The following is a 24,413-nucleotide window of genomic DNA, read 5'->3' as shown; positions in this document are numbered from 1 at the left end:
ATGTAAACTAGATCGTAACGTACAAGTACATTACCATATTTGTGCACCGATATGAAGTCTGTAGTTACAAACGATCAATTTCCCGTATCTCATTACGACCACAAGGACACAGCAATTAGCGTATTGCCTGTGCATTGTGCGTACTACTGATAGAGAAAAGCATTTTGGTACTGGTGGCGGTAGATGCTTGTTGTGGGAGAGCATGCGAGGAGAAAAGGAAGGGAGCGTTTCATTCTGGGCCTGATAGTGGACTTATCGGTACGCTATTTGAAGTTCGGAGTGCTTGTGGGAAACACGTGGTCCGCAGTTTCCCTCTAGTGGCGAAGAGCGGAGGTGCCACCACAGTACAAATACGCAAAATTTATTTATTTGTTGAAACTATCGTGCACGAAATTCCAAAAGAACTATGTAAAATTATAATTGATTAACTTTACCGAAGTAATTGCTTTACTGGAAATTTGATGTTTTCTAATTCGTACGGAGCAATAAACTAATGCGTTTACGTTACAAACTGTACTGTAAATGGTTCGTCATAAGAATCGTACAAATATATTTATTGTTATATATTTCAGTATACTTATTGCTTCTATACTTTTACCCACTTTTCGCATTCTTTTTGTTAACGTCAGAAATTATATTGACTAGTAAATGTTGTTTGGGCTATATCTATCTTAGAGACTTCCGAGAATACGTAAAATATCATTGATTGTAAAAGAAGAAGTTAAGAAACTACAATTTCATACAAAAGTTTTTGGGAAATTGATCGGTGTACGTATCAAAACCATTTACATATCAATCGCGAGCAAGTTCAAAGGAATCTAACAATATCGCAAAGTTATCACCGCGCGAGATTCGAATCGAATACATTTTCAAACGAGTAACTCTGGTCCAGTGCTTGGCTAATTCCAATGCCAGAAGCGACCGATATTCCAAATTGTCGTCTAGAAAGAATTAATTTGGATTCGCTGATCGAATTTCGCTCGTGTGATTAGGAAGGTCGCGTTGTAAATACGTTGGAAGGTGACACGAACGGTACGAAAAGTTTTGAACGAGTCGTGCGCGAGGGATGGAAACGGTGCTCAGTCGTTGGATTTGATTGCGATTAACGTCCTGTTTACACGCTCCCGGTCGAAAGTTCATCGCGACGCTTAAGGACGTAAACATGGCCGAACGACACGCCGACGCTTTTGTTTTCGGAAGGATATTTGCGGTGGACCGGGTTCCGGCGCATCGGTCAACTCGTCAACCGTAGGACGTCCAATGATTTCTAAGGAGAATGGAGTTACCCAGCGATTGTTTCGACACCGTTCGCGGACGCAACAGGTACTGTACACATTTATTCTCGCGAGCAAGGGTCGAATTAAGAATCGCAACGGGGCGCGCTTTTAATTCGGAGAGACAAAGGCTCTCGAGCGTTGATTCTGTACGCGGTATGAATCACGGTCCTGAAGGACACCAGAGAAACCTCTTCTCGAGTCCCGACGGAAATGAAGTTTACCGAGCTCGCGAGCGTCGGGCTCGATGGGACACGAACGCGTTTGTTACCGACGCGTAAGAATCAGTAATTTCGTTAGTTGTGCATTGATTGTTGAAAGATTCCTACGATATCGAACTTTCAAATGTACTCCGTCGTACCACCCAGGTTTCTGGTACGGTAGTGCGTCTCTTACAGTCGTTTCTTATTAAAAAATAAACATTAAACATTAAACGTCTCTCGGAAATATGAATTTGAATAAGTGCGCGAAGCTTTCTCTGCCTCTCGCCAGGAGGCGTAAGACGCGGGGCGCCATTGTTGCAAATTGGTGGGATCAGTGACGCGACTAGTTGCCTGTAACCTTTAAACAGTGTTAATTGCTATTACTATTCGTGTCTATTCGTTGTATGTGCGTTCTCTGTGTGGAAAAGCGCAAGTATCCGCGGAAGTTCGATTCCTTTCGCGAGAATTCCTCAACGTTCCATCCCTAACGTTGGATAACATGTGGAAGCATCGGGTAGGAAAAAAAAAAACAAAAACAGAGTAATAGGGAATAAAGGTCGATTCAGGCTATACGACACGTACCGGCACCGACACGACAAAACATTAAAACGCGCGTTTTAATGGAACTATTTACACTTAACAAACGCCGACCTGAACGTTCCGTCAACGGGAATAATGCGAATAGTTCCATTAAGGGGCTTGGAATATCAAAAAATGAGAAAAAAAATCACTTTTTGAAAAATTTTTTTTTATTCAAATTTAAGCGGTTCTGAACGATTCTACGCAAAGAAAATTGAATTTGGAGCACTAGAAGTGGTAAAAAAAATTTTTTGAAAAAAAAAAAAAAAAAAATGGAATTTTGTTTTACACAAATTTCTTTTTTTCTCAAATTTATTAATTTTATCTAATTTTATTTATTAATTTATTCATTAATTTTATCAAAATCGATTACAACACTGCTTTTTCGGAAAATTACTGTCTTCTTACCCTATGGCTGTGACCGAGGTGTAACCGCGTCTCCGATCTGACTGGCGTTGTTTTCGTTTCGAGAAAGTTGTCAATTGTATTTCCTTATATTTTTTACAGTTTTATCGCGTTCTTTTTACTAACTTCATGTCGTCGAACTTGTTTTTTGAGAAAGAAAGAAGTTTTGTGAAAAACAAAAAAATTTTTTTTAAAAATTTTTCTACCACTTCTAGTGCATCAAATTCAATGTTTCTTCCGTAGAATTGTTCAGAATCGTCTAAATTTTAACAAACAAAAAAAAAAAAAAATGATTTTTTTTTTCATTTTTTGATGTTCCAATATGTCCCTTAAGACGCGTGTTTGAATGTTTTTGTCGTGTCGGTGCCGGTACGTGTCGTTGCCGGACCGTGACGGTACGTGTCGTATAGCCTGAATCGACCTTAACGCGAGCGTTTGTAGCTGGTATTTCCCCATTCCAATTTTCTTGGAACACGATCGTCTTATTTGTAATTTTTGTTTTCGCTTAATTCCCGTTCGAAGCTTCTAGCTCGTCTCGGACGGGGCACGATATCGCTTGGCCCAATTAGTTGGTATATAAATAGAGTCTGTACGTCTTAATGCCATTTCTCGTTCCGTATAATATCCCCCGATGAGCCCGTCAATTAAAATTTCAACCAGTACAACGTCCGGGAAAATCTGTATCGGGTTGATTGAAAAGCGGGTGTTCCGTGGCCGCGCCACGGCGGGCTTAACCGTCTTATAAATCACGTATACAGATGAATTTATTATCAAGCACGGCGGATCGATGCCTGAAAGCGCTCGCGCGTCGTTCAATATTTATTCAATACCTCGGTACAGACGACACTTCACGGGCACGATTCTCAATAGCATTAATTCCGCAAACGTCGTTTTATTCTTTTACCCCCCCCCCTCCCTTCTTTTTTTCTTCTTTTTTCTTTTTATCGACGGCAGAGCTAGGAGAGGTTTACCATTGTGATTCTCGGAGCGAATCGAACGCCCTGTCCCCGAAAGTCTTTTGTTATTCTGAAAAGTGGGATCAAAGTGCCTTCGTAGAGGATACGACGAGAGCTCGTTGTAACTATTAGCGACGTCTGCGTCGTAACGCGATTACGATCGTTGTTTGGAGCTTTTCGAGTCGCTTTCATTACCTTCTCGCTGGCTTTTCTTGTTAAAAGTTACCCGGATGTTCGCGACGTTAAACCCTTCTCGTCCCCGTACCTAAATCCATCGATTATTTTTTTTCTTCAACGTCATCAAGGTTGTTTCATAATTGATTTTCAATGTTTTCGACGCTACACTTTAAAAACATGCTTCGTAAAATTTCACAGGACAGCCACGATCGTTATTAGAGTTACGAATACGTTAAAATTTCATTAAAAAAATTTATGACTCGACCAGATGGACTATTTTTACCTTATTACTCACGTTCGACTGTTTATTTTGTATGCTCGATTTTCCACCGTACAAGTTGCGAACAGTAAAGCTTCACGAACATTTTCGACAAACGAATCGAATATGGAAACGTACGAGTACATGGGAATTACATTTCATATTGACTCGAGGCTTTAAACAGACGTGCGTCCAATATTGTCGTTGACTGTGTGGTCTTCTATTCGCAATTTCAGGAACCACTAATAACACCGGCTCTGTAAAGTGTTTAGCATTGTGCTCGTTAAACTTTAAGTCTGCTTGCCGGAGGTCCGAATCGTTTTCTCGTTCACGTGAGGAAACCATGAACGCGTACAATGTTCTGTCTCTCAGATATTTATTTCAACTATCGCGTTTATTATCAATCCACTACAATAAAAACACTTTGGTTAAATTTGTACTTTATAAGTAGGATGTCTATGCAAATTCATATTTCCACGGATCCAGAGTAAAATTTTATTTTCTAAACGGTATAATATTTATATACATACTTTTGCACTTGTGCACATTCTTGTGTGCATTTTACCATATTTCAACTTGTTATGAATGCATAAACATCTGCGAGCAGCTTTCATAAGGCAACCGGAAGACAATGCAACTATTTACTAATCAACATACAGGGTGTACCAGCGTAAGCGACACGGAGCTCTAACTCCAAAACTATCGGTCGAATGCAAAATTTCAAATATGGAAATTCATGGTAAAATGGTACTCATGTTTCAGCGAGAAGGAATTTTTGTTAGCTTTGTTATTTAACGAGATATGATGGTCAACTTTCATTTTTCAAATGGTACTTTGAATTATTGAATTCTTTTAATTAATGAATTCGTCTTGAAAAGTATTATCGCATGGTATAGAAATATATATATTTATTTTTATATATATTTGTATACCATGCGATAATACTTTTCAAGACGAATTCATTAATATATATATATATAGTTCCATTTGAAAAACGAAACTTGACCATCATATCTCGTTAAATAACAAAGTTAATAAAAATTCGTTCTCGCTGAAACATGATAGTTTTGGAGTTAGAGCTCCGTATCACTCAGGCTGGGACACTGTACATTTACAAGTGCATGCTAATCCATCGAGTAAGGATAGACTCTTACAAGGACCCACTTTTGCAAGATCACCAATCGTGTCATTATTATTGAATTCGTATAAACCCCGAAAATCTTACTTTAAACAGTACTCGAGGAAAATATAAGACCCGGTAGATAGACTCGATCTTTGAATAGTACCAAATTCGCCCAGACGTACCCAAAAGTGGCTCGTTTCCCTCGATACAAGGTACCGAGCGAAGTTTCCGATCGCTCGAGCGTGTCCCAATTATTCCAGCCAGCAACAACGCTAGATTTGAAGAAAGTTCGAATAGCAGGATCGAGCGGTAATTAGGAAGGAAGCAATTTTGCTTCCATTATCGCCGACGAAGGTTGAATATGAAATTAATTCGGTTACGTACGGCAGGCTTAACGGCATTTTCAACGGGGTTATGTCTGGCGAGGTACGCGCTTCGGTGTAATTCACGCGATGAAAGGGCGCTTTGGATACGTACCTCGAGCCTGAGCGCGGAATGGGCCTCGGGATCGCCGTGAACGCGCCGTCCTCCACGAAGCTGACTTCCGTGCTCCTGGTGGCGTCGAATTCCGGCGAGCAGCCCCACGTTACGGCCGTGGCCTCCGACTGGCCCTTCCTCGACTTCGCGTGTTCTATTACTCTGGCGCCGTTGTAGATTATGTCGGCCATGCAGCCCCGCAAGTAATCCGTGTGACCTAAGGGACATTCTTATTTTATATTTATTTTATCGCGCCTCCAAGATAGGAGATGGGATCCCTCGGATGGGAAAAATTCTTGGATTTTCCGTTAGGTTCTTATAGGCTGTGCGATACCTGTAGTTCACTTTGTGGGAGTTTATAAATAATTAACTATTGGAATGTTTCACTTTGTATCGAATAAAATACTATTTATTATATTTGATTAATAACGAGGGAATTAGAGTACCGTACGAAATCTATCAAAGAACTGACTGGTTGAAAAATCCAGTCACAGGGACCAAGATTAGTCGTCCGACAAAGGAACCATTCGTTAACGGACGTGTTCATTCGTTCAGAGAATTGCTCATATAAACGTCCTTTCACGCGTCCAGCATATGAGATGTCGAATGATTTTTGTCGATCGTATATTCCAGCATTGACAGTTCCGACTTCATTTTCGATAGTTCCATAGTTCCTGATCGACTAGAACTGTTGGATAATTTTTTAAACAATTTTAATTGCGCGAATCAGCGGTACGTTTACCACGTCAGGGGTGACTACTCGCTCTTCCGAATTGTCTTCAGCATGCTCATGACTATCCGAGAACTCTTTTGGTTTTATCAGATCTCATCGCATTCCAAAATATCCGCGTATAACGCACCAAAGTTCCCTCAAGTCAGCGATGATTATCCAACCGTACGATACTAACCCGTAAATTCGTCGAAATTAGGAGAATCGAGGATAATCGAGGACGCGATTCTTCGATGTTAGGTGTCCGCTCCTCAGTTTTATCGTCGAAATTCTTTTCACGATCGTGTACCAAAATTGCCCCGCGCTATGACGACGAAGCGGCGCGGGTAAGACGGGGCCTGGGGGGCTGTGAAAGGGGTGTTGCGCAGGTTTGAAAGGGAACTTCCGCGGAATTGGCCGTGATCCTTAGGAGCAATACCATAAACGGTTTTATTCAAGTTACCGAAGTCGCGGGGGCATTCGACGACGCGCCGTCCGCAATTTCCTTCGAAGGAACTCCCCGCCGCGGCTGCGAGCAAATAACGAAGCGGCCGGATATTAAACTCGATAGCCAGACAATTCTTAGCCCACGGAACGCGGCAATGAGTGGGCATACTTTGGCACGAGTTCCGGAGGTATCATTTAGCGCCAGCGATCCCCGTGAAAGAGGGCTGCAATGAAAGCGTCGGTTGCAAACCGCATCGAGGTTGATGGCCGGATAATCTCAGTTTCGGAGGCTGCCAACAAGCGAAGTAGGCTATCGAATCCTTCTCCCTCCCCTCGTCGTATATGCAACGTGATCTACGAGGGACCTTCGCGCGATCGTGTTGCGACAACGTTCATTTATCAGCTTCGAGGGAAGTATCCGCATAATGATATTTCACGATCTTCGATCGCGACGTCTCTAAACGAATTAAAATAGAACTCGTCGCACTCCGTCGTTCCGAAATTTGTTCCTCGACGAATTGTTTAACACGTCGTCTGCCAGACCGATACTTATAAACTTTGATGATTATAATGTTTCACAAGGGCCCGTGTCAAAGTTACAAATTTTCATATTATTTTTCCTAAAATTAAGGTGGTCAATTAAAGTCAAGATAGACTCGTGCGATTCGTATATAGTCAAAGGAGTAAAGTTTTGTTGAAATCTACGGAACGATTATCTCAAGGTATCGGTTCGTTGGTACACCTAGTGCAAGGCGTCAGCGCACCTGCGCCAAGGTAACGCGAGTCGCGTAAGTGAGCGAAAGGGAGTCGTGTTTACGAGCACGGGATCGCGATGATATTTTCCACTAGGGATGGAGTAGCGGGAAGGGGAGGGATGAAAGCGGTATTGCAATAAACCGAGTCGTTCACAGTGCGGTGAATCGCTCGTCCCGCAACCCTGCCGCAGCTACCATTCTACGTGATCCTACTGCCTGCATCACGATTACATTAATTGGAGAAGTTTCGAGGACGGGTTTTTCCTGGCCGACTAAAGATACCGCGGATAACCGCTAAACGGACCGAGGTCACCGTGGAAATATCCCTACGCGAGGTACTCGCGGGCTCGCGAACGACTCTCCGGAGAATTTTAAGGATGCGTCGCGGTTTTGTGTACGTACTTGCTTATGAATGACGCGGAATGAAACGGTTTACGACCGTTCAAGATACGATCGTAATAAGCTTCCTGCTCCGCGATCCGCGACTCGCTTTAATGGCCCTATAAGTTCATAATTCGAGTAACCGTCGCGCGATTCGAAACAGTTGTTTATAGGCTGGGGACGTTTATCCATTCACGGCAAGCGAAAGTAGGGGAAAATGTACGAGGATGTACGTAAATGGAAAAAATGTAGAAAATACGTGTTACGGTGTTTGGAAGACGTGCATAAAAATTGGATAAAAGTCGACGGTCGAGTTATCTATAACAGAGACGTTATATTTTTGGCGGAATGCGATCCAACAAGTTGCGTTTTTATTCATCGAAGGGCTGTCCTGATCTGCGATCCAACGAGCAGAACGTAAAGGTAGAGAGGAGTGGAGTCGTTCCGGATGTAGGTTTGGGTTAGATCAGTCTGCGTCTTTCCTTTCGATCGCGTTTGAAAAATGAAAAAATCAATGAAATGAAAAAATCAAACGTTGCTGTCAGCGGAGTTACTATTTCTCCTTTGTACGGAGCGAACACTTTCCTCGAATTTCCCCGTTCGCTATTTTCGTAGAATGGCGCGTTTTCGGCCGTCGCCGGAGGCCATCTTCTTGCACGCGACTTCAGAGCGGGGAGTTACAAAGGGTTAACGTCTACGACGCGTAGGAGCGTGCGTTTTCTAGGATATCGCAATATCGCGAATGGTTCTCGTCGAATCCTTCGCAGCCATAAAACGGAGTCATAAAATAAATAATTTCCCATGTCGCCGCGTCCGAGATCGTTCGATTTATTTGAACGTTACCGAGATCGAATGCTCCGCGACAGAACATTGACGCCGATATCTCGCCGGTGTATGTACTTTTATTGATTCCGCCCGGGTATCGAATGTACGTCTAGCGGGGAATATTCTCTGTATTTCCGCATAGTCGCGGAAACGTCACTCGATAAACGAAACTTGCGCCCGAGGATTTCAAAGGGAAGTACCCAGGCTATACGTGCATGGAAAATTCTAACTCCTCTGTGCATATTATACGAGCAAACACGCTAGGGAGTGTATTGGCAACGGTTCTCTTCCTTGGGCTAATACAGGGTGTTAGAAAAAGGTGGGCAAATTTCACAGGGTTAACGCTAAACCTACTGAGCTTCATTTGTAACTATTTCTAACGCGATAGGATAAATGACTACTCTTAAAGACACATTTTTCGTTTAAATGCAAAAGTACTTTACGTGGAATTCAATTGAACAATTCATGAAACAGTTGGATATAATTTCTATATAGTACATTTGCAAATTAATTTTGTCATAGATACAGAAACAGAATTGAAACTTAAATAAAGGAATGTGTTATTTTTCAAACGGTGCAGTACGCGTATTATCGTTGACATTTTATATATTTTAAAATATCGTTTAAATTTATTATATAAATGCGTAAACATCCGCAGACCACGTACAAGTACTATATACTAAAGTTAAAAAATTGTCATTGGACAAGTCGAGATTTCCAAGAATAGATGTTCGCCATTTTTCAGAAATCAAATGTTTTACGGTTTCATGCGTGATACGTCTTTGTAGTAATAGTAAGTTTCTCGTGGTGACATTGGCGTGGCATTTCTCGCGACAAGAGATCATCTTTCCGTAACCTTTATTCCCGATCTTTTGCTTATTAATCACGTGTCCCACGCAGAGGTACAATGGCGAAAGTCCCGCGTCCCTGAACCTGGTATTGAATATTTTGGTATTGTCGGGTTCGCGGTGGCCCAGCTATTGCGTAATCTTTTTCAAGACTTCGTATTCATGCGCACTTTAGAAAGCCTTCGATGGAAAATGAATATGTAAGGCATCGCGGCCTCGAGTTTACACGAACCGTTCCCCAGGTTCCGGTCGCCCAGAAACAATCCCGAAGGAACGTCCAGTATTTTATTAACGTCTCAGCGGGTATGCGAGATTCCAACGCCAAAAAGTGAATTCTTACGGGCCAGGTCGAGAGCCAGCTCGCTTCTTTTCCCGTTCTTTATTCCTCGTTTCGGGAATTCAACCGGCGGGTGGGGGTGGGGGTGGGGGTGGGGGGGCGAGGGCAACAGGAATTAATAAGACCGCCTTGGTGGGGTCGGCTATGTCGTAGCATGGGGTACAAATGAATTGTCATGAATATGTAAATTGAATTTCGAGCTGGTCGCCGAGCGTTGCGCGAGATGCTCGAGGCGGATAACGGCGTGGAAAGGGGTGGGGCAGCCCCGGTTGCTCTGTGTTTGTACCAATCGTATTCAATTTGGTACACGTCACCTCGGCTACCTTCCGATGAATTTTTGCTTTTTATTCCCGCGGCTCTATTCCATCCAGCGTGCTCCGGGAAAATTATTGCCGTTCTCGTTGGGTACCGCCTCGTAAAGCAATCGTAATCACGCGCGCTTCGATTCACCCCCGCGAAAGTGGCCGTGAGACTCGCTTACGCTTGTACCGGGGTAATTCATAATATGTTTGCCACTCGAGCCGCTTTCACCGAGAATAATCTCGACGAAGAGGGCCGCGATCATCCACGATTCCAACGAAACGGTTCGACGCCTCAACGACGGAAACTCTTGTGAACCCGATCAAGTGAGGTTTCTCGCGACAGTTTTCCACTTTGAAGATACTGTTAGCTCCCACCATGGACTCCATCGTATAACGATACGATATCATCTCATATCGGTTCTTTCGATGTTTACCTCGATGGCCGAGGTTGCATATTTAACTCTGAAGGCGTTTAGATAACTTTGCGTTTGGATCTAAACGGTGCTTGTTTCTCTGCTTCTGTCCTACTTTAACCATCGTGAGATTATCGATCGGACAATGGTAGATCATCGTTCGGACCGAAATATGTAACAAGGGTAGAAGGTATAAAGTGTCCCGAATCTCTAAAGTTTCCAGAAGTGGTCACAGTTCAATGTTCTCCAAGTTTCCTCGTTACAAATATTCATTCAGGTCGCGAGTTCCAAAGAGTTGAAATGTTTGCATAGTTCCGATGTTCTTGGAGTTCTGTCTAGACCAGGTTGTCGGACCCTTTCCGAGTAGTCGAAATTGTTGGATTTACGGCTCGAGAATCGAGATTCTTGATCGGCGATAAATTAGTCGTAAGGATTTTCTAAATTTAAACTCTGGATGTCGACCGAATTGGCAGTGAAAGGCTTAATTGAAGTTAATCGAACCAAACTCGAGTCGGCGGATTGTAAGGGAGTAAAGCGAGGTGGAGTCGATGATGAATATTTAACGAGACATAACGAAATTATCGAAGATATCAATATGTACACTTAATCTCAGTGGAGAGATTCGCGAAGGACGCGGATACAGCTCAATGTTTGTGTTTACATTAGAAGATAATGTCGTCCGCGAGGCACGTAGGAAGAAAATTATTTTCCACGGCGTTAAATGCCAACACCGGTCGCTGAAGTCACGATAACTTGGCGACGTCATTAATGGTATACAATTGGACCATCTTCTTTCAGTTTTCGTAACAAAATTCGCCCCGTTAAACACGCGCCAGTAACTATTTATACGGTCGTTTTCCGTAATGAGAATCTCGGTTCAAGTCCACAGGCCTCCGTTAAATGTTACTTTATCGAGGGTCCGACGCGACGTCACACCTCGTCTTCGACTCTCCTCACGTTTTCTCGTTGTCGATGCTCTCTAAACATCCCGAGACATCGGAAGTCCGTATCCCGGAAGATCAGCAATCTCGAACGATCGGCACAGCCTTAAACCACCCCACAGGAAATCCTTACCAACGTCCAACTAGTTCGTATCTCCGAGAACGGTATCGTTCTCGGTCCACAACTCCTAAGCGTTCGTGTAATACGATCCTGCTGACGAAGTAGATCAATAATCGAACTGTCAATGGCTGGAGGTTAGGTTTAGAACCGAGGGAACAGCCAGCGTTCGTAGTAACGCTGTATCAGAATATTCTCTACGCTAATCTTGCTGGACGACCAGTGGCCGATGGCGCGGGTCAGTGATGGATGGTGTAAATATCTACCCTGACACGCACTAAATAATATTTCAGCGGTTCGATATCGAAGGACACCAGCCGGTCGCTTGATCTATGGTGCCGATCGGTCTTTACACGCTCCGCGAGTCATCCGTGACACGATGATCTTCATCGGGATATTCGCGTTTTCCATTAAGTGTCACCGCGAAATATATCGCGACTAGGCTGTGGATGTTTATCCAAATTCATATTTTTACAGATAGGGACGAAGAAAGAGAATTTAGTAAATGTATAATGTATTGTATTAACCGACTTCAAAAAGGAGGAGGTTACTCAATTCGACATTTTATATATATATATATATTTTTGTTTTGGTTGATATGTTTATACAGTCAGTCCCATAACTATTCGAACCCTCTATGTTTATCGATCACATTTGTCTGAATTAAATGCTAAGCTTAATATATCCAAATAAATGTTTTCATTATACGTATGTATTCATAATGGAAAATTGATACGGAAACATGAAACCTGTAATTTAATTTGGAGAAATTTCTTTAATAAACATAGAGGATACGGAATACTTATGGGATTGACAGTCCACTCGTAATTGTTACATGGACGTATTTTATTCGCGTGCTTAAAAAATTCGCTAAGCGAAAACGAGGGCAAGTTATTCTCGAGATTGTCAGGTATAAGCTTCGAGCACTAATTTGGCACGTATTTAGGGCAGTTGTTTACCCCGAATGATAAAGCGTCTAAGACGGAGCACCGTCCGTCTCTTTTCGTCATTTTCAGAAACGTAAAAAAAAGCAATTACCATACAGCTGGTTTATGGCTCCAAGGGAGAGATTATAGGGTGGAAATGTGTCTGGGGTAGCGGTGCGAATTTCAGGCTATCCCGCCGTTTCTTTTTTTAAGTAGGTTGCCTCGACCTTTCCCCCTCGTCGTGGAGCGATTGCCGAGATGAGTTTAACGATGAATAATCATCCGATTCCTAATTATCGGAACGAATAAACAAAAGTAATGTAAATAATCAATTCCGTAATTATTCATCTCGTTTTGCGTTCACGGTGTTCCCTCGGGTCAACATTTCTCGTTGATTTGTATTTCGCGTATGATATTAATTTAACATATTCGAACGAAATTATTAATTATGTTTTTCTCGATAAGAAACTCGCCGATCGAACATTCATTCTGAAACTAAACGGTACTTTATTTTGGAAGAAATTTTCCCGGAGCTATCATTCCGCGTTTTTTTTTCTTTCTAGATCTACTAGAAGTTGAACGATCAATTACGTTCAACGAGAAAAGATCTTCGCGCGGCGTCCTGTTCGAATAACTTTTACTCGAACCGTTCTTTCCTTTCTTCTAAAAAAAAAAAAAAAGTTATATCGTTCCCGTGCGATTCACCTCAGCATCTTTAATCGCTCGTCGTTTTTCCGTTTTTAAATTCGCCGTGGAATCATTCCCAATCGACGATCACGAGAATGGGAAATACTTAAAGGTTTCGTATATTCGATTGCGTCGGGCGGAATAATAAAGCGAAACATTGGGTCGGCCGACGCTCGGAGCCGCGGGAACCCTCTTGTTTCTATTGTACGGCGAGAAAATCCTAGCAATAGAGTGGATGCTACGCAGCAAAACAAAAACAAAACGAATATCGGAACCCCTCGTTGCAGCGGGGATGGGGGGTGGGGGTGGGTGGGTCGGTGTAACGCGTGCCTCTGGTCGTTTCCCTTGTAATCCGTTTGGTGTTGCGAAAATATGAATTTTTTTTTTTTTTTCATATTTTTATACACGCCTCGGTACTTGGCGCTCTGCGATCCTCGAATCGGCTGGTTCCTCTCGAGTAGCTCGATGAAATATGTATTTCTCCATCGAGTGTACCTATATTGTTTCTCTGTTTTCAATTCAAATCGAATCGAGGTTTATCGCCGAACCCGCGGTAAAAATCTGCCAGTGAAATAGTCGATAGCAGCCTTGAATATCGTGTATTCTCGTAAATTTCCCATAGAGTTACGGAACAAAAGCTCCTTTTTTCCTTTCACAAAGGAAGGTATCGGACTGGCGATGTTGAAGTAACTGTATTTAGGTATTTACGTTTACTACCCTTGCGATAGTATAATTCATTTAACACACCGATGGGGTGGATAACTTTTTCCTTGGCAAAAATATTGTCCGAGGTGTTGTTAAGGAGATATTCATAGGAAATCCCGACTAATCGGAGCGCGAGAACGTGACTGGAGCGGTAGGATAGGGTACGCGCTAGACAGCCACAATAACAGGCTACGCGCTAGACAGCCGCGCTCTGATTGGTCGGGGTTTTCTGTTAATCCTTTGCACTCGAGTCCTTTTGCTACGAGTTCTAAGCTATCGAGATTTTAGAACAAGGTTACCTTTACCTCACCGACAATCATTTTATTGATACGTCGAGCTCCAAAGAAATGAAACCTAAAGAAACATTATATATTACAGATTTGCTCTGTGAAACCTAATGGTGACCGAGAGTCACCTCTCGAGTCCAAAGGGTTAATATCTTCAATATCTTAATAGTTTCAAATCTCCCGAATCACTCCTTTCAAGGACCTCCACCCTTTTTACGACACCCTGTATAACCGATTTAGGGATTAGAGACTATTCACATTCTACCCTGGAAGTCCTTCGAGCGGTTTTGGGGCGTTGAACTCAGCTGAACTAAAGAAAGGTCTAATCAACCGAATAAACGTTTCGAATAAATCGCCACGCGTTGGTTTCGCGCGTCGTTTATTCTTCGAATAAAATTTCGCCCATCAACGAACGCGCTTATCGTCCCGGCGGTGATAGGAAACCGTGAAATGATAAATCGTTCGGCGGGCGACGAGATCGTAACCGAAACGATCGAAAACGGAATCGGGGAATCGACTGTCCGAAAAGTCAACGGTCCGTGATACGGGAAGAAACGAGACTGTAAGATCATTGACTATCCAGCGGGGATCGATGAATCCGCGCTCGGGCGAGTATGAAATTCCCCGGTAGGTCGTAAAACTTTGGACGCGGCGACGTTGGCCGCGGTAAAAGAAGTTCGTTGAACATCAAACGACATCGCGTTACGCCGGTGTGTTATGAATCAAAGCACGAGATGCAGAAAAACGAGATGTAGAGCGCGAAAGCTTAGACGCGCGTGCTTTTTGTTAGGCGACTCGAATGGATGGCGGTTTGGCGATGGGCTCGAGGCAGGTCGGATCGTTTCGAGTATATCGAACGACGCGAACAAAAAAGAGGCTCGCGTTTGGAAATTTCTCGATCTTCGAAACGTTAAGGATACCACTGTTGGGAGCTACGTGGATTTTCTTGGCTTCGTTAATTCGTGTAAAATCGTGTAAACATTCTTGGGGTTCTCGGGTACCAGAATTTGTTGAATGCCAAAAGATTTTCCTTTGAAAGCATTCAAATTATTTTTCAACCCTGTTTGCGCGCAAAGTAAAACGTGGCTCTGAAAAATGTCAAAGTTTCGCAAAAGAGAAACTACGTATATCTATCGCGTGTGTAATACGAGCGACTTAATTAAAGTTGTAACACTTGACCGACTTTTCTTTATTTTTTATTAATTACATTCTCGCATTAGAAAAAATTCCTTCGCATGGTACCGACGTTTCAGGGCAGCGTGAAACGGTTATTATCGCATGAGAGGGTTTTGTCTAAAGCGGGCCGTAAAATTAATAACAAGAGAAGCGGCGTAAACGGCGCAGATTTAAAAACGGTTACGTTATTACACGAGCAAGAGGAGATTCCTTCTTACGGAAAACTTGGTGTCATCGTTTCAAATTCATTCTGTATTCTACGGCTGGAGTGGGGGATCGATAATAACTTCGTAAAATATATAGAGCGCTTTGTGCCCTCCAAAATTTATTTTCCTGCTTAGTCTTCAAACGTTCAAGAGCGCGTCGAGAAGTTCAAACCTCTTTCGTCGAGGTAATTTCATAGGTGTACCATTTTTTTTTAAAAGCGCAGTCCTTGCATCTATAATCGATAAAGTACATAAAATATCTTCGTCCAGATACCAAATCTACTTTAACGTAACGAAATACTCTCATTTATGAATAAGTAATAGTTAATCGATTCATGAATACGCAAATAACCCAGTAACAGTTCCCGTTTCGATAAAATAAAATTCATCCAGTAGAGGATTAAGGTTCTCGAGAAGTTTCGTCGGACCTGTTTCGAGTTACGCTCCGAGCAATTTAAATCTGCACACGCCGGAGTGTTTGGAATATTCCCGAGTCAGAGATTCGAACGTCCATCGCCTGGTCCCGCTCGTGAGCGACCGCGGTCACGTGGCGGGACAATTTATCCGAGTGAGTCAGGTCTAGCGGGTCGTCTTACCTAGAAATAGCTCGTTGAAGTCACCCTGCCCACCGATGAAGACGCCGTAGTGTATGTTGAGCTCAAAGAAATGTCCAGGCAGAAGTGCTCTCGTCGTGTGTATTACGTCGATCTGCAGCGTGATGTTAGCGTCCCGTCTGGTCAGGTTGACCTCGTGCCAGCTCAGGTCGTTCAGGGTCAGCCCGCGGGTGCTGGCCATCTCGCTTTCACCTGCGCCCAGATTGATGTGAACCTGCGGGGAAAATAAGGAAAAAGCCCCTCTTGAATCGTCAGCCGTGGCGAATAGTTCCGGACGACTCGCGGAGATCGTAACGATCCCGAACTCTGGCGATAAGTTTCTCGCCGAGGTGATTATTCTGCGGTCGACGGAGCTCGGAGAGAAAGATATCGCGTTTCCGAAGCAACGCGAAACTCTCGTCGAAGGAGAGTCTTTCGTCGAAGGAGAACGTCTCCGGGAGATTCGAGTCACGAGCGATACAATATTTTCGCAATTTTCCGACGTTTGGATTTAAAAGAACGTCTCGGTTTCACGTCGAGGACACGATTTCGTTTCTCTTATTATTTCGTTTCCCGTTTGTGCGCGCATAGAGAGACACCGAAACGCAAAGATGGCCAAACGAATTTATTTATCGCGAGGACCGCGCAGTCGGATGATAAAGGGAAGTACATATTACTTTAAAACGTTGAACCGTGGTTAATATTGTCGTGAAGCGTACGAGTATTCTAGTTTTGTTTGCGCGATACTTCTTCCCGGGAACTTCAAAGTAGCGTCGCAAGAATGAGTCCTAAAGCTTCGAGGGCTCGAGCCTTGCGGAACTTTTGTACTCGAGTCGAGTCTTCGAGGCTTCGAGGCTCGTCCTTACAACGCTGCTTCGAAGAATACGACGGAGAGGAAGCGTTTGCTTCTTTTTAATTCCGTTTACGATCTTTTCGTTGAAAACGATCCCCCGTACGTAGAACGATTCGAAGAAAACGAAGCCAGGAAATGAAGGGTTTGGGATATTTTCGGGGACATCGTGGTTATGAAATTTGGAGTCTCGATGTTTCCTCGCGTAAACACGCGCGACACGAGGCGAGGGAGTTTTAAAAAAAAAGCATTCGCGAGGAATGCCGTCGCGTAACTGGTTCACGGAATAATCCCTTCTTTATTTAGGAAAGCCGCTCAGCGTCGGGTCCGACTTCTAAGTGAATTAAAATAAAAATTAGCATCTATTTAAGGGACGTTCGGCCGTTTAAACGCCAGCAGGGAATTTCTGTCTCGCAGGTGGAAAGAAAAGCGGCCACGTTAAGCCCCCAGGCACCGTTAAAAAGAAACAGTTGACACCGAGAAGAGTAGCTAGTGCATTTTATTAATCCGTAGCTCGACCCTTTCACGCGGGTCGCCGCGACGCCCGCAAACGGCCGGGGATTATACGCGTGCCTCTTTTCCCCTTTTTTTTTTTCTTTTTTTATTCGCCTTTTCCCCAGGCCGTCTTGGACCCGGCATTATAAGGCCGGTTCGAGTAATGCATTATCGAGTTAGTGGGTTGACGCGCGACCCGCTTCAGCTAGAGACGAAGCGGTAGCCTCTGATAAAGAGTCTTTAATCGCGACCTAAATCGAGCACGCTCGAGACTTATAGCGTTACAGCACGATCTCTACGTGTACCTTCGCGATCCAGCTCCTTGCTGCTCTTGTGTAGAGGATCGGAGCCACCACCGACGACCAAAGTGGTCGTGTATCTCGAGAGAGCTAGGCAGTCAAGTTGCGCCCAAATAAAGTCCCCTTTGCCAATTAATCGCGACCAAACGAATCCTTGCTCATATTTATCTCAAAGATAGAGAAGATTCTCTTTTAATTATATGTATAATTACGTATTTGTCAAACGTGTCTTGGGTCTAATTCTTGCGTAGCGCGTACCGATTGGAACGTAACCTATTTTCTGTTTGTCATTCGACATTTTTATTTCGCCCATTTTCCTACGATCGCAGTCCGCGTTTTTCTCGGCGCGGCGCGGGTTCGATGTCCTAACAAAGGCGCGGGCTTTTCGAAGTTGCAAGTTCAGCCAGTGGTAGCGCGATGTCCGATGACTATGCAGAAGCCCATCAATATGTATAAACGCGAGAGACACGACACTTCGTCGAGTGTAAACGCGAATCTATTCGTTTCGAAGGTCGACCGCGTCGGTGCATTATCGATGCGACGTCGATTGGAAAACGGAGCAGCGATCGAATATTCGACTGCTCGATTGACGCGACGAAAAATGCGGCTTCCATACCCAAATTTTTTTTTTTTTTCTCTCTATTGCACGCGAGACGGCGCCGGAAACGTATGTTTCATCGTCAAGTTTTGACAAAAACCCGTGCGGTTGATTGGATCGAGCAACGTTTTTTTTTTTTTCCGCGCGACGATAAAATCAGACGACGCGACGCGTAATGGAATAAACCATCGGACAAACGGCGATGAGCGAACGATATTTTTAGTCTCGAATCTATCGCGATTCGGTGGCTAATTTGCGCAGATTAGATCTATATTAGGGGACCGAAGGGAGAGAGATTTTCCTCGAGGAGTTTAAATTCCGTGATCAGAAGTTTTGGAGAAGACTACGTCCGTAAGATAAGCTAGCATTTTGTACGCTTGCACAAAACGAGGTAAACCGCGAACGCCTGAAACGTCTGAACGCCTGAAAGAAAAGCTTAGTCGACTCCAACTAACCGAAAAGAAATTATTCCTCGATTATTTACGCGATTATTAATCCATACACGGTCTAAATAATAAATAGTTAAAGCCTTGGAGCTGTTATGAGCGGAGTTTCCGGAGGTTTGTTTTAGCGGACCCTCGTGGAACAAAGGGTTGACAGCCGGGGACGTTTTCGTAAACAAATAAATCGAACGGAACTTGTTCATCGAATCGTTCGAAATTGCACGAGCGGATTAGAGCATCGGGGGGCCCTCGATCGGTGTCTCGTGGAATAATCTCCGAATAATCCCGAAGACGGAAGAGGCTTTAAACGAGCAGAACCGCGGGCGAGAGGCGAAAGCTCGTCGACGATGAGGCACACGAGACTGTAACGACTCCATTGCACTTTTTGCCCGGCCGTTTATCCGGTTCTCATCCTCCTTAACGATCTTCTTAACAAATTTAATTAAGCTCAGACACCGTCCTCTCGCGTCTCGGTCCCGCGGACTTAGCCCTTCGCGAAATTAGATTCGCGCGGTTTTCACGCTGGATTCGCGCGACCCAGACCGGGAGACATTTCCCCTGCACCTCGTAATGCACTTAGACTGTATTTTAGCGTCGCGTCACGACACTGGATTACGCGAGTTAACGTCTACCCAAGGTCGAAACGAAAGAAACTGACACCGACGGCTACACGTCGCGCTAGACACGCTACAGACACTGAAACGGATATCGCGGATACATTCGTCTAGCGATTATCTGTTTCGTGTAGTTTTTTACCCGACTTCAAAAAGGAGGAGGTTACTCAATTCGACATGTGTATTTTTTTTTTATCGTGTAATTACGATTCGTGTGGAAAGTACCTCGGAGTCGTGTGGAAATTCGTTCGTAGGTCTCAGCAGGCGTGAAAAATCAATTTGTTTCGTAGATGTGTAGGATGGAGTTTCTGAATCTTAGTTTCATATAAAGTAAATATATATACATAGTGTAGGAGTCTAAACGAAAAATAAGGCACGGGGATTCGAAGCCACGATCCTCGGATCCACAGTTGACCGCTTTACCTACAAGACCAATCCCGTAGCCTAAGTTTCGTGTTCTTATTTGACTCCTTGTTGTTGGGTATGGGAGGCGCGGACACTACAATAGTGTATAAATATACAGGGTGTCCCAAAAATGTTGTAACACCTTGAAAGAGGTGGTTTGGGAGGTGATTTCAAACAACTTTTTCCTTAGCGAAAATGTTTTTTCGAATAAACCCCCGAACCACCCCGTTCAAGGACCTCCAACATTTTTGGGACAGCCTGTGTAGTGTAAATATATATACACGTCGTTAAACGCAAAAAGTATAATTACTGAGCTACCTTCCTCGAGAATTACAACTTTGTAACGAACGATGAGGCGTGTATAAGGGTCAGAGGCGACCCAGAGCTACCGATACACAGTTAGTAATCAGCCTGATTGGTCCCCCAGTGTCTTTGATTGGGTCCCGAGGAAACTCCGTGTTCCCGTTGTTTTCCCAGCTCCTCTGCGAATCGAGCACAGACGATCGAGAGTGTTGTAACTGCGTAATGGGGGTATTAAAGCAATTAAAGCGGGAACCTTTGTACAGGTGTGTAAGTGAGTCGCTTTGTGGGATCAAAGAGGGTCTGGTGACCCTTTCTCCGATTCCCAGTGTTACCCCGAGTTCCCAAACTTGGAGCTGCATCCTTCCAGGCGGTCGGAAGCTAAGCTTTTGTGCGATCGCGACCACTCTCGAGATTAACTTGTAAAACATCATCTACCCGGTGGTCCGGAACGACGACTTGGTTTATCGCGACTGGGACTCTTCCCGATCCGGGCACCTTCCAGCCAGCTCGTGTGTATCGATTTACCTTCGAATGGTTCGATTAACTTCGAGCAATCTGCACCGTGAAATATCGAGATTTACAAGGTACCGTGAGACGCACGCGTCGCTGGCTCGGAATTGAACTCTCTTCGATGAAAAATAAAGATACCATGGCAGATATACGTACGGATGACGTTCGAAATTAACAAAAACGTTCCAGTTTCATTTTTCCCGAGATTTAAGGCAGTTATTCTAAGATTTACGTGGTCGATACTTCCTCCCATTGGCTCTATCGATTCGTAATGAAGCTACACCGTACATGTTTCTATTTTCCTTTTATTTCAACGGTGAAATCCACGAAGAGAATTGATACGAAGTAAAGCAACGATAGTTATAGCAACGAAACGGTTCCGTGAGAATCGCACGTATACTCGATCAAAGAAGGAGATATTTCACAGCGGCGGCAATTTAATAACAACACTCGCGGCTAATACGCGTTGACGTTTCAGGCGTTCGCGGTTTATTGCTACTTACCATGCGTTCGTCGTTCCGCGAACGCGACACTGGGACATAATACATCGGAATTAGCGTTAATGAGTCGTGGAGGATATGAAGCCAGTTATATTAATCGTCATGAAGTTGTGTATACCCGTGGCGGGAATCCAAGCGTTCCGTCGTTGCGATTCTTCTCACGAAATCGTAATTTGTAACTGGAGCTCGTCGACAATTATTACCTAAGAGTAAAGCGGCCCCTACGGGCGTCTACGTCCCCGGTGCGTGATTGTTCGTCGTAATGCAACCAGTGCGCTCGGCGGAGCCGTTTAATTTCACCGGGACGAGATATTCGTTACACACGGCGCCGCGACGCGCGGCGTCACGACGTCACGGCGATCGTTAATAACGTTCACGTTAATGCGGAGGGAAATACTCGCGGCTGCGAGGGCTCGCCTCTCTGTCCGTTCGAACTCGGCGATTCTTCGCTTCTCGAGCCTTCGCATCGAACGTACGAATTAATCTTGTTCGCGACACGGAACCGCGAACTGGTAGAATGGAAATCGAGAAGGAGGACAAGAAACTGGCGTGGAATTCCTTTACGAATTGGGAAAGGAAGATGCTAAACAAAAATGGCCAATTTTGAGATAGCTGAGGGAGCTAGGTTAGAGTTATGGCATCGTTTGGTAAGTTTCGAGGAAGGTTGTTTAAAAAACAGACCAAGGAGAAGGTGCATTGTATCAAAAGGAAATTCATCTCTTTACAGATTCAGATAAAGACTTGAAATTTAAACGAAAGTATGTCTTGTATTATATTTTCATTTGCTATAAATCTATGATCATCCGCAGTCCAGTAATAAGTATTTGTATCTCCTATGTCTATCGAAGAAATTCTACATTTAGGTTTGATATTTCCATATAAATTGTTCATATATCTGTTGAAATATTCATTTGAGAATATTAAACCTATCATTTAGACCAAGACTTTTCTTAAACTATAAGGTCGGTTAACGATATTTTGGGTCGCGAGATTTCAATATAAAATACTTAATATTCTCTTTTATTTATGTTATTGCAAAAAAATGCAATTTTGATGAAAAATAGGGGAGTAAAAGTTCAAGAAGCCCTGATTTAAACAATTTTTCTTCGACAGACACAGAGGAAACGAATACTTGAGGAACTGGTTCGTTTACGTGGTCGAGGAATCGTTCGTCAAGGTAGAGTTTATTCGATTCCGTCGATATCGCTGTTATTCCGTTTTACACGCGTCAAAGTAGCGCGATCATTTTCGCGGATGTTTGACAAGCGGCTGTCAATCGAGTTCGGACGTCGAGTGAAAGCGGAATATATTTTTCACGGTTGTTTCGGGAGCGAAAAAAGCTTCGGATTCGGCAGCCGTCGCGACGCGTCGTTCCCAAGTAAATCCGATGTTTTATTTCGCGCGCCGCCACGAAAGTTAAATTTGGACGCGTCACGTTTAATTGAATTAAAAACATTGGTCGTTCTGGTGGTCCGGCCGTTGTTGTATTTCGCGAGACACGGGACCAAAAATTGCTCCTACGGGAGCATCGATGGACAGCTTGTAATATACGGTCGCTCTCGATTCGATTATGAAAATATTCGCGCTGTATTCACAGCGAAAAGAGTTACGATCAAAGAGAAAGATAAGGAAATTTTGCTACAAAAAATGTAGAATATATTTTTCTCGTACAGTTTAGTACCTTGGATTTTGTATCTCAACCGGGTGGAATATGAAACTATCCTATTCCCTCGCACGAATTTTTTTGAAAAATCATTTTATTCCAGAAACTCGACGAACACTTGTGAAATCGTTTGGTAACGCTACGATAGTTCGCCCTGGCGTCGAGTGCAGAGGTTCGAACCGAATAAAGCGAGAATTTGAGTGGCAAAAAAAAAAAAAGTGGGGACGATATACACCGCGACCTGTTTATTTTATAACAACCTTTACGTCGAAACTCATTATTGGCCCGACGCTTCCCGGCGCTGGAAACGGTGATTTACGAGTGAACTTGATGCCGCGAGATTGGCTCGAACGAAATCAAAGGGTGAGGCGTTAACTTTCCGCGAACGAGCTTTATGACCGCTTTTAATTTCGCCGAAACAAACAGATCAAGGAAACAAAAAGAAACAGTTTTCGTCCCACTCGTTTCCCCTCTCGATAAACTCGATTTACTCTAGTAAAATGAAACGCATCGATCACCCCCTCCGTTCCTCTCTGGCGCGCTCGCGGGTAACGGCGCACATAAATAAGATGCTTTTACTCGAGGAGTTTTAATGGCTTGAATAAAACGGGCGCAACGGCGTGACGTTGTTAAAATCAAGACACGGTTTTTATCGAAGTTATAAAACGTCCGTGCAGTGAACGCTGTCGTTTCGTGTGTGCTCGCGTGAAATCGTTCCCTTCTTTTTTTTTTTCTTTTTTTTTTATGCCACTCGTTGTCGCGTGCTTTAACCACCGTTGCTCGCCCCCTTTTCACGTATCAAAGCGAGTCTAATTTCTTAGCGAGGACAAGCTCGCGCGAAGGTAACTAGCGATGGGATCGAGTTCGATGCGAGCTCGAGGATCGATCAATTTTTTGTTTACTTCGTCGCTCTGAGAACTATCGACTGTCGATAAGTCTATTACGAACAATTCGTATATTCAAAACTGCTTTAAAGATGCATAAATAGAATCATTCGTTATTATTTCTTAAAATTCGGTGCGCTTCTATAGTGCGCGCGCCTCGGAAATCGATGAAATAAATTCGTTAATTTATTTGCCCGTTCGTGAGAATTTGTAAATAGGAATATCCATTGAAAATTGATATTACGGCAGCGTCCTTCGTAACTCTGACACAAACGGACCTGACGAGTACGGCACAGATATGTTATCGAGAAGGGGCTCGTGAATTTTCGAAATTGATTGTCTCGAAAATGAAGGTAAATTTAATTACGGAAAGTAAAATTTCATTGTTTCGTTTTCAATTAACGGGTTCGCGAATATTACTCATGATAGCCGAATTATATACCGTTATTATGTGTACCGTACCAGGTCCCCTCGGGCTATGCATCCGTAATTCTCATTTTTGAGAAACCAATGATCTTCTGGTTCCGCACAAACAAATGTGAATCGTTGAACATGGATTCAACCATTCTACCCACGACGTAGGACGCTTATCGCTATTTGTCAACGTCGACCACGCGTCCAAGAACGAAGTTCATGTTTTCCAACTCGAAGAAGACCGTCTCGGTACCGTCGAAGCATCGTGCGCGCGATACCAGTCGCATACAAAATTCCCTCGGCCAACTTCGCGTCATTTCTTCATT

The 24,413-nt window shown here is 43.7% G+C and overlaps 2 protein-coding genes across 7 annotated transcripts in view; one reads left to right on the top strand and one right to left on the bottom strand.

Moving 5' to 3' along the window:
• Nucleotides 1–24,413, top strand: part of LOC128890712 (sodium/potassium/calcium exchanger Nckx30C) — a 176,222-nt gene that overhangs the window by 13,242 nt on the left and 138,567 nt on the right. The window lies entirely within an intron of this gene.
• Nucleotides 1–24,413, bottom strand: part of LOC128890708 (chondroitin sulfate proteoglycan 4) — a 61,718-nt gene that overhangs the window by 15,801 nt on the left and 21,504 nt on the right. Inside the window, exons 5-6 of the mRNA XM_054149449.1 lie at nt 16,113–16,344; nt 5,454–5,670 (exon numbers count right to left, since the gene is read on the bottom strand). Of these exons, the coding sequence (XP_054005424.1) occupies nt 5,454–5,670; nt 16,113–16,344 (449 nt within the window). The remainder of the gene's footprint in view (nt 1–5,453; nt 5,671–16,112; nt 16,345–24,413) is intronic.

Source organism: Hylaeus anthracinus, unplaced genomic scaffold (assembly GCF_026225885.1).
Source record: "Hylaeus anthracinus isolate JK02 unplaced genomic scaffold, UHH_iyHylAnth1.0_haploid 12001, whole genome shotgun sequence".
NCBI classification, from domain to species: domain Eukaryota; kingdom Metazoa; phylum Arthropoda; class Insecta; order Hymenoptera; family Colletidae; genus Hylaeus; species Hylaeus anthracinus.
This window is presented reverse-complemented; position numbering and strand designations above follow the sequence as displayed.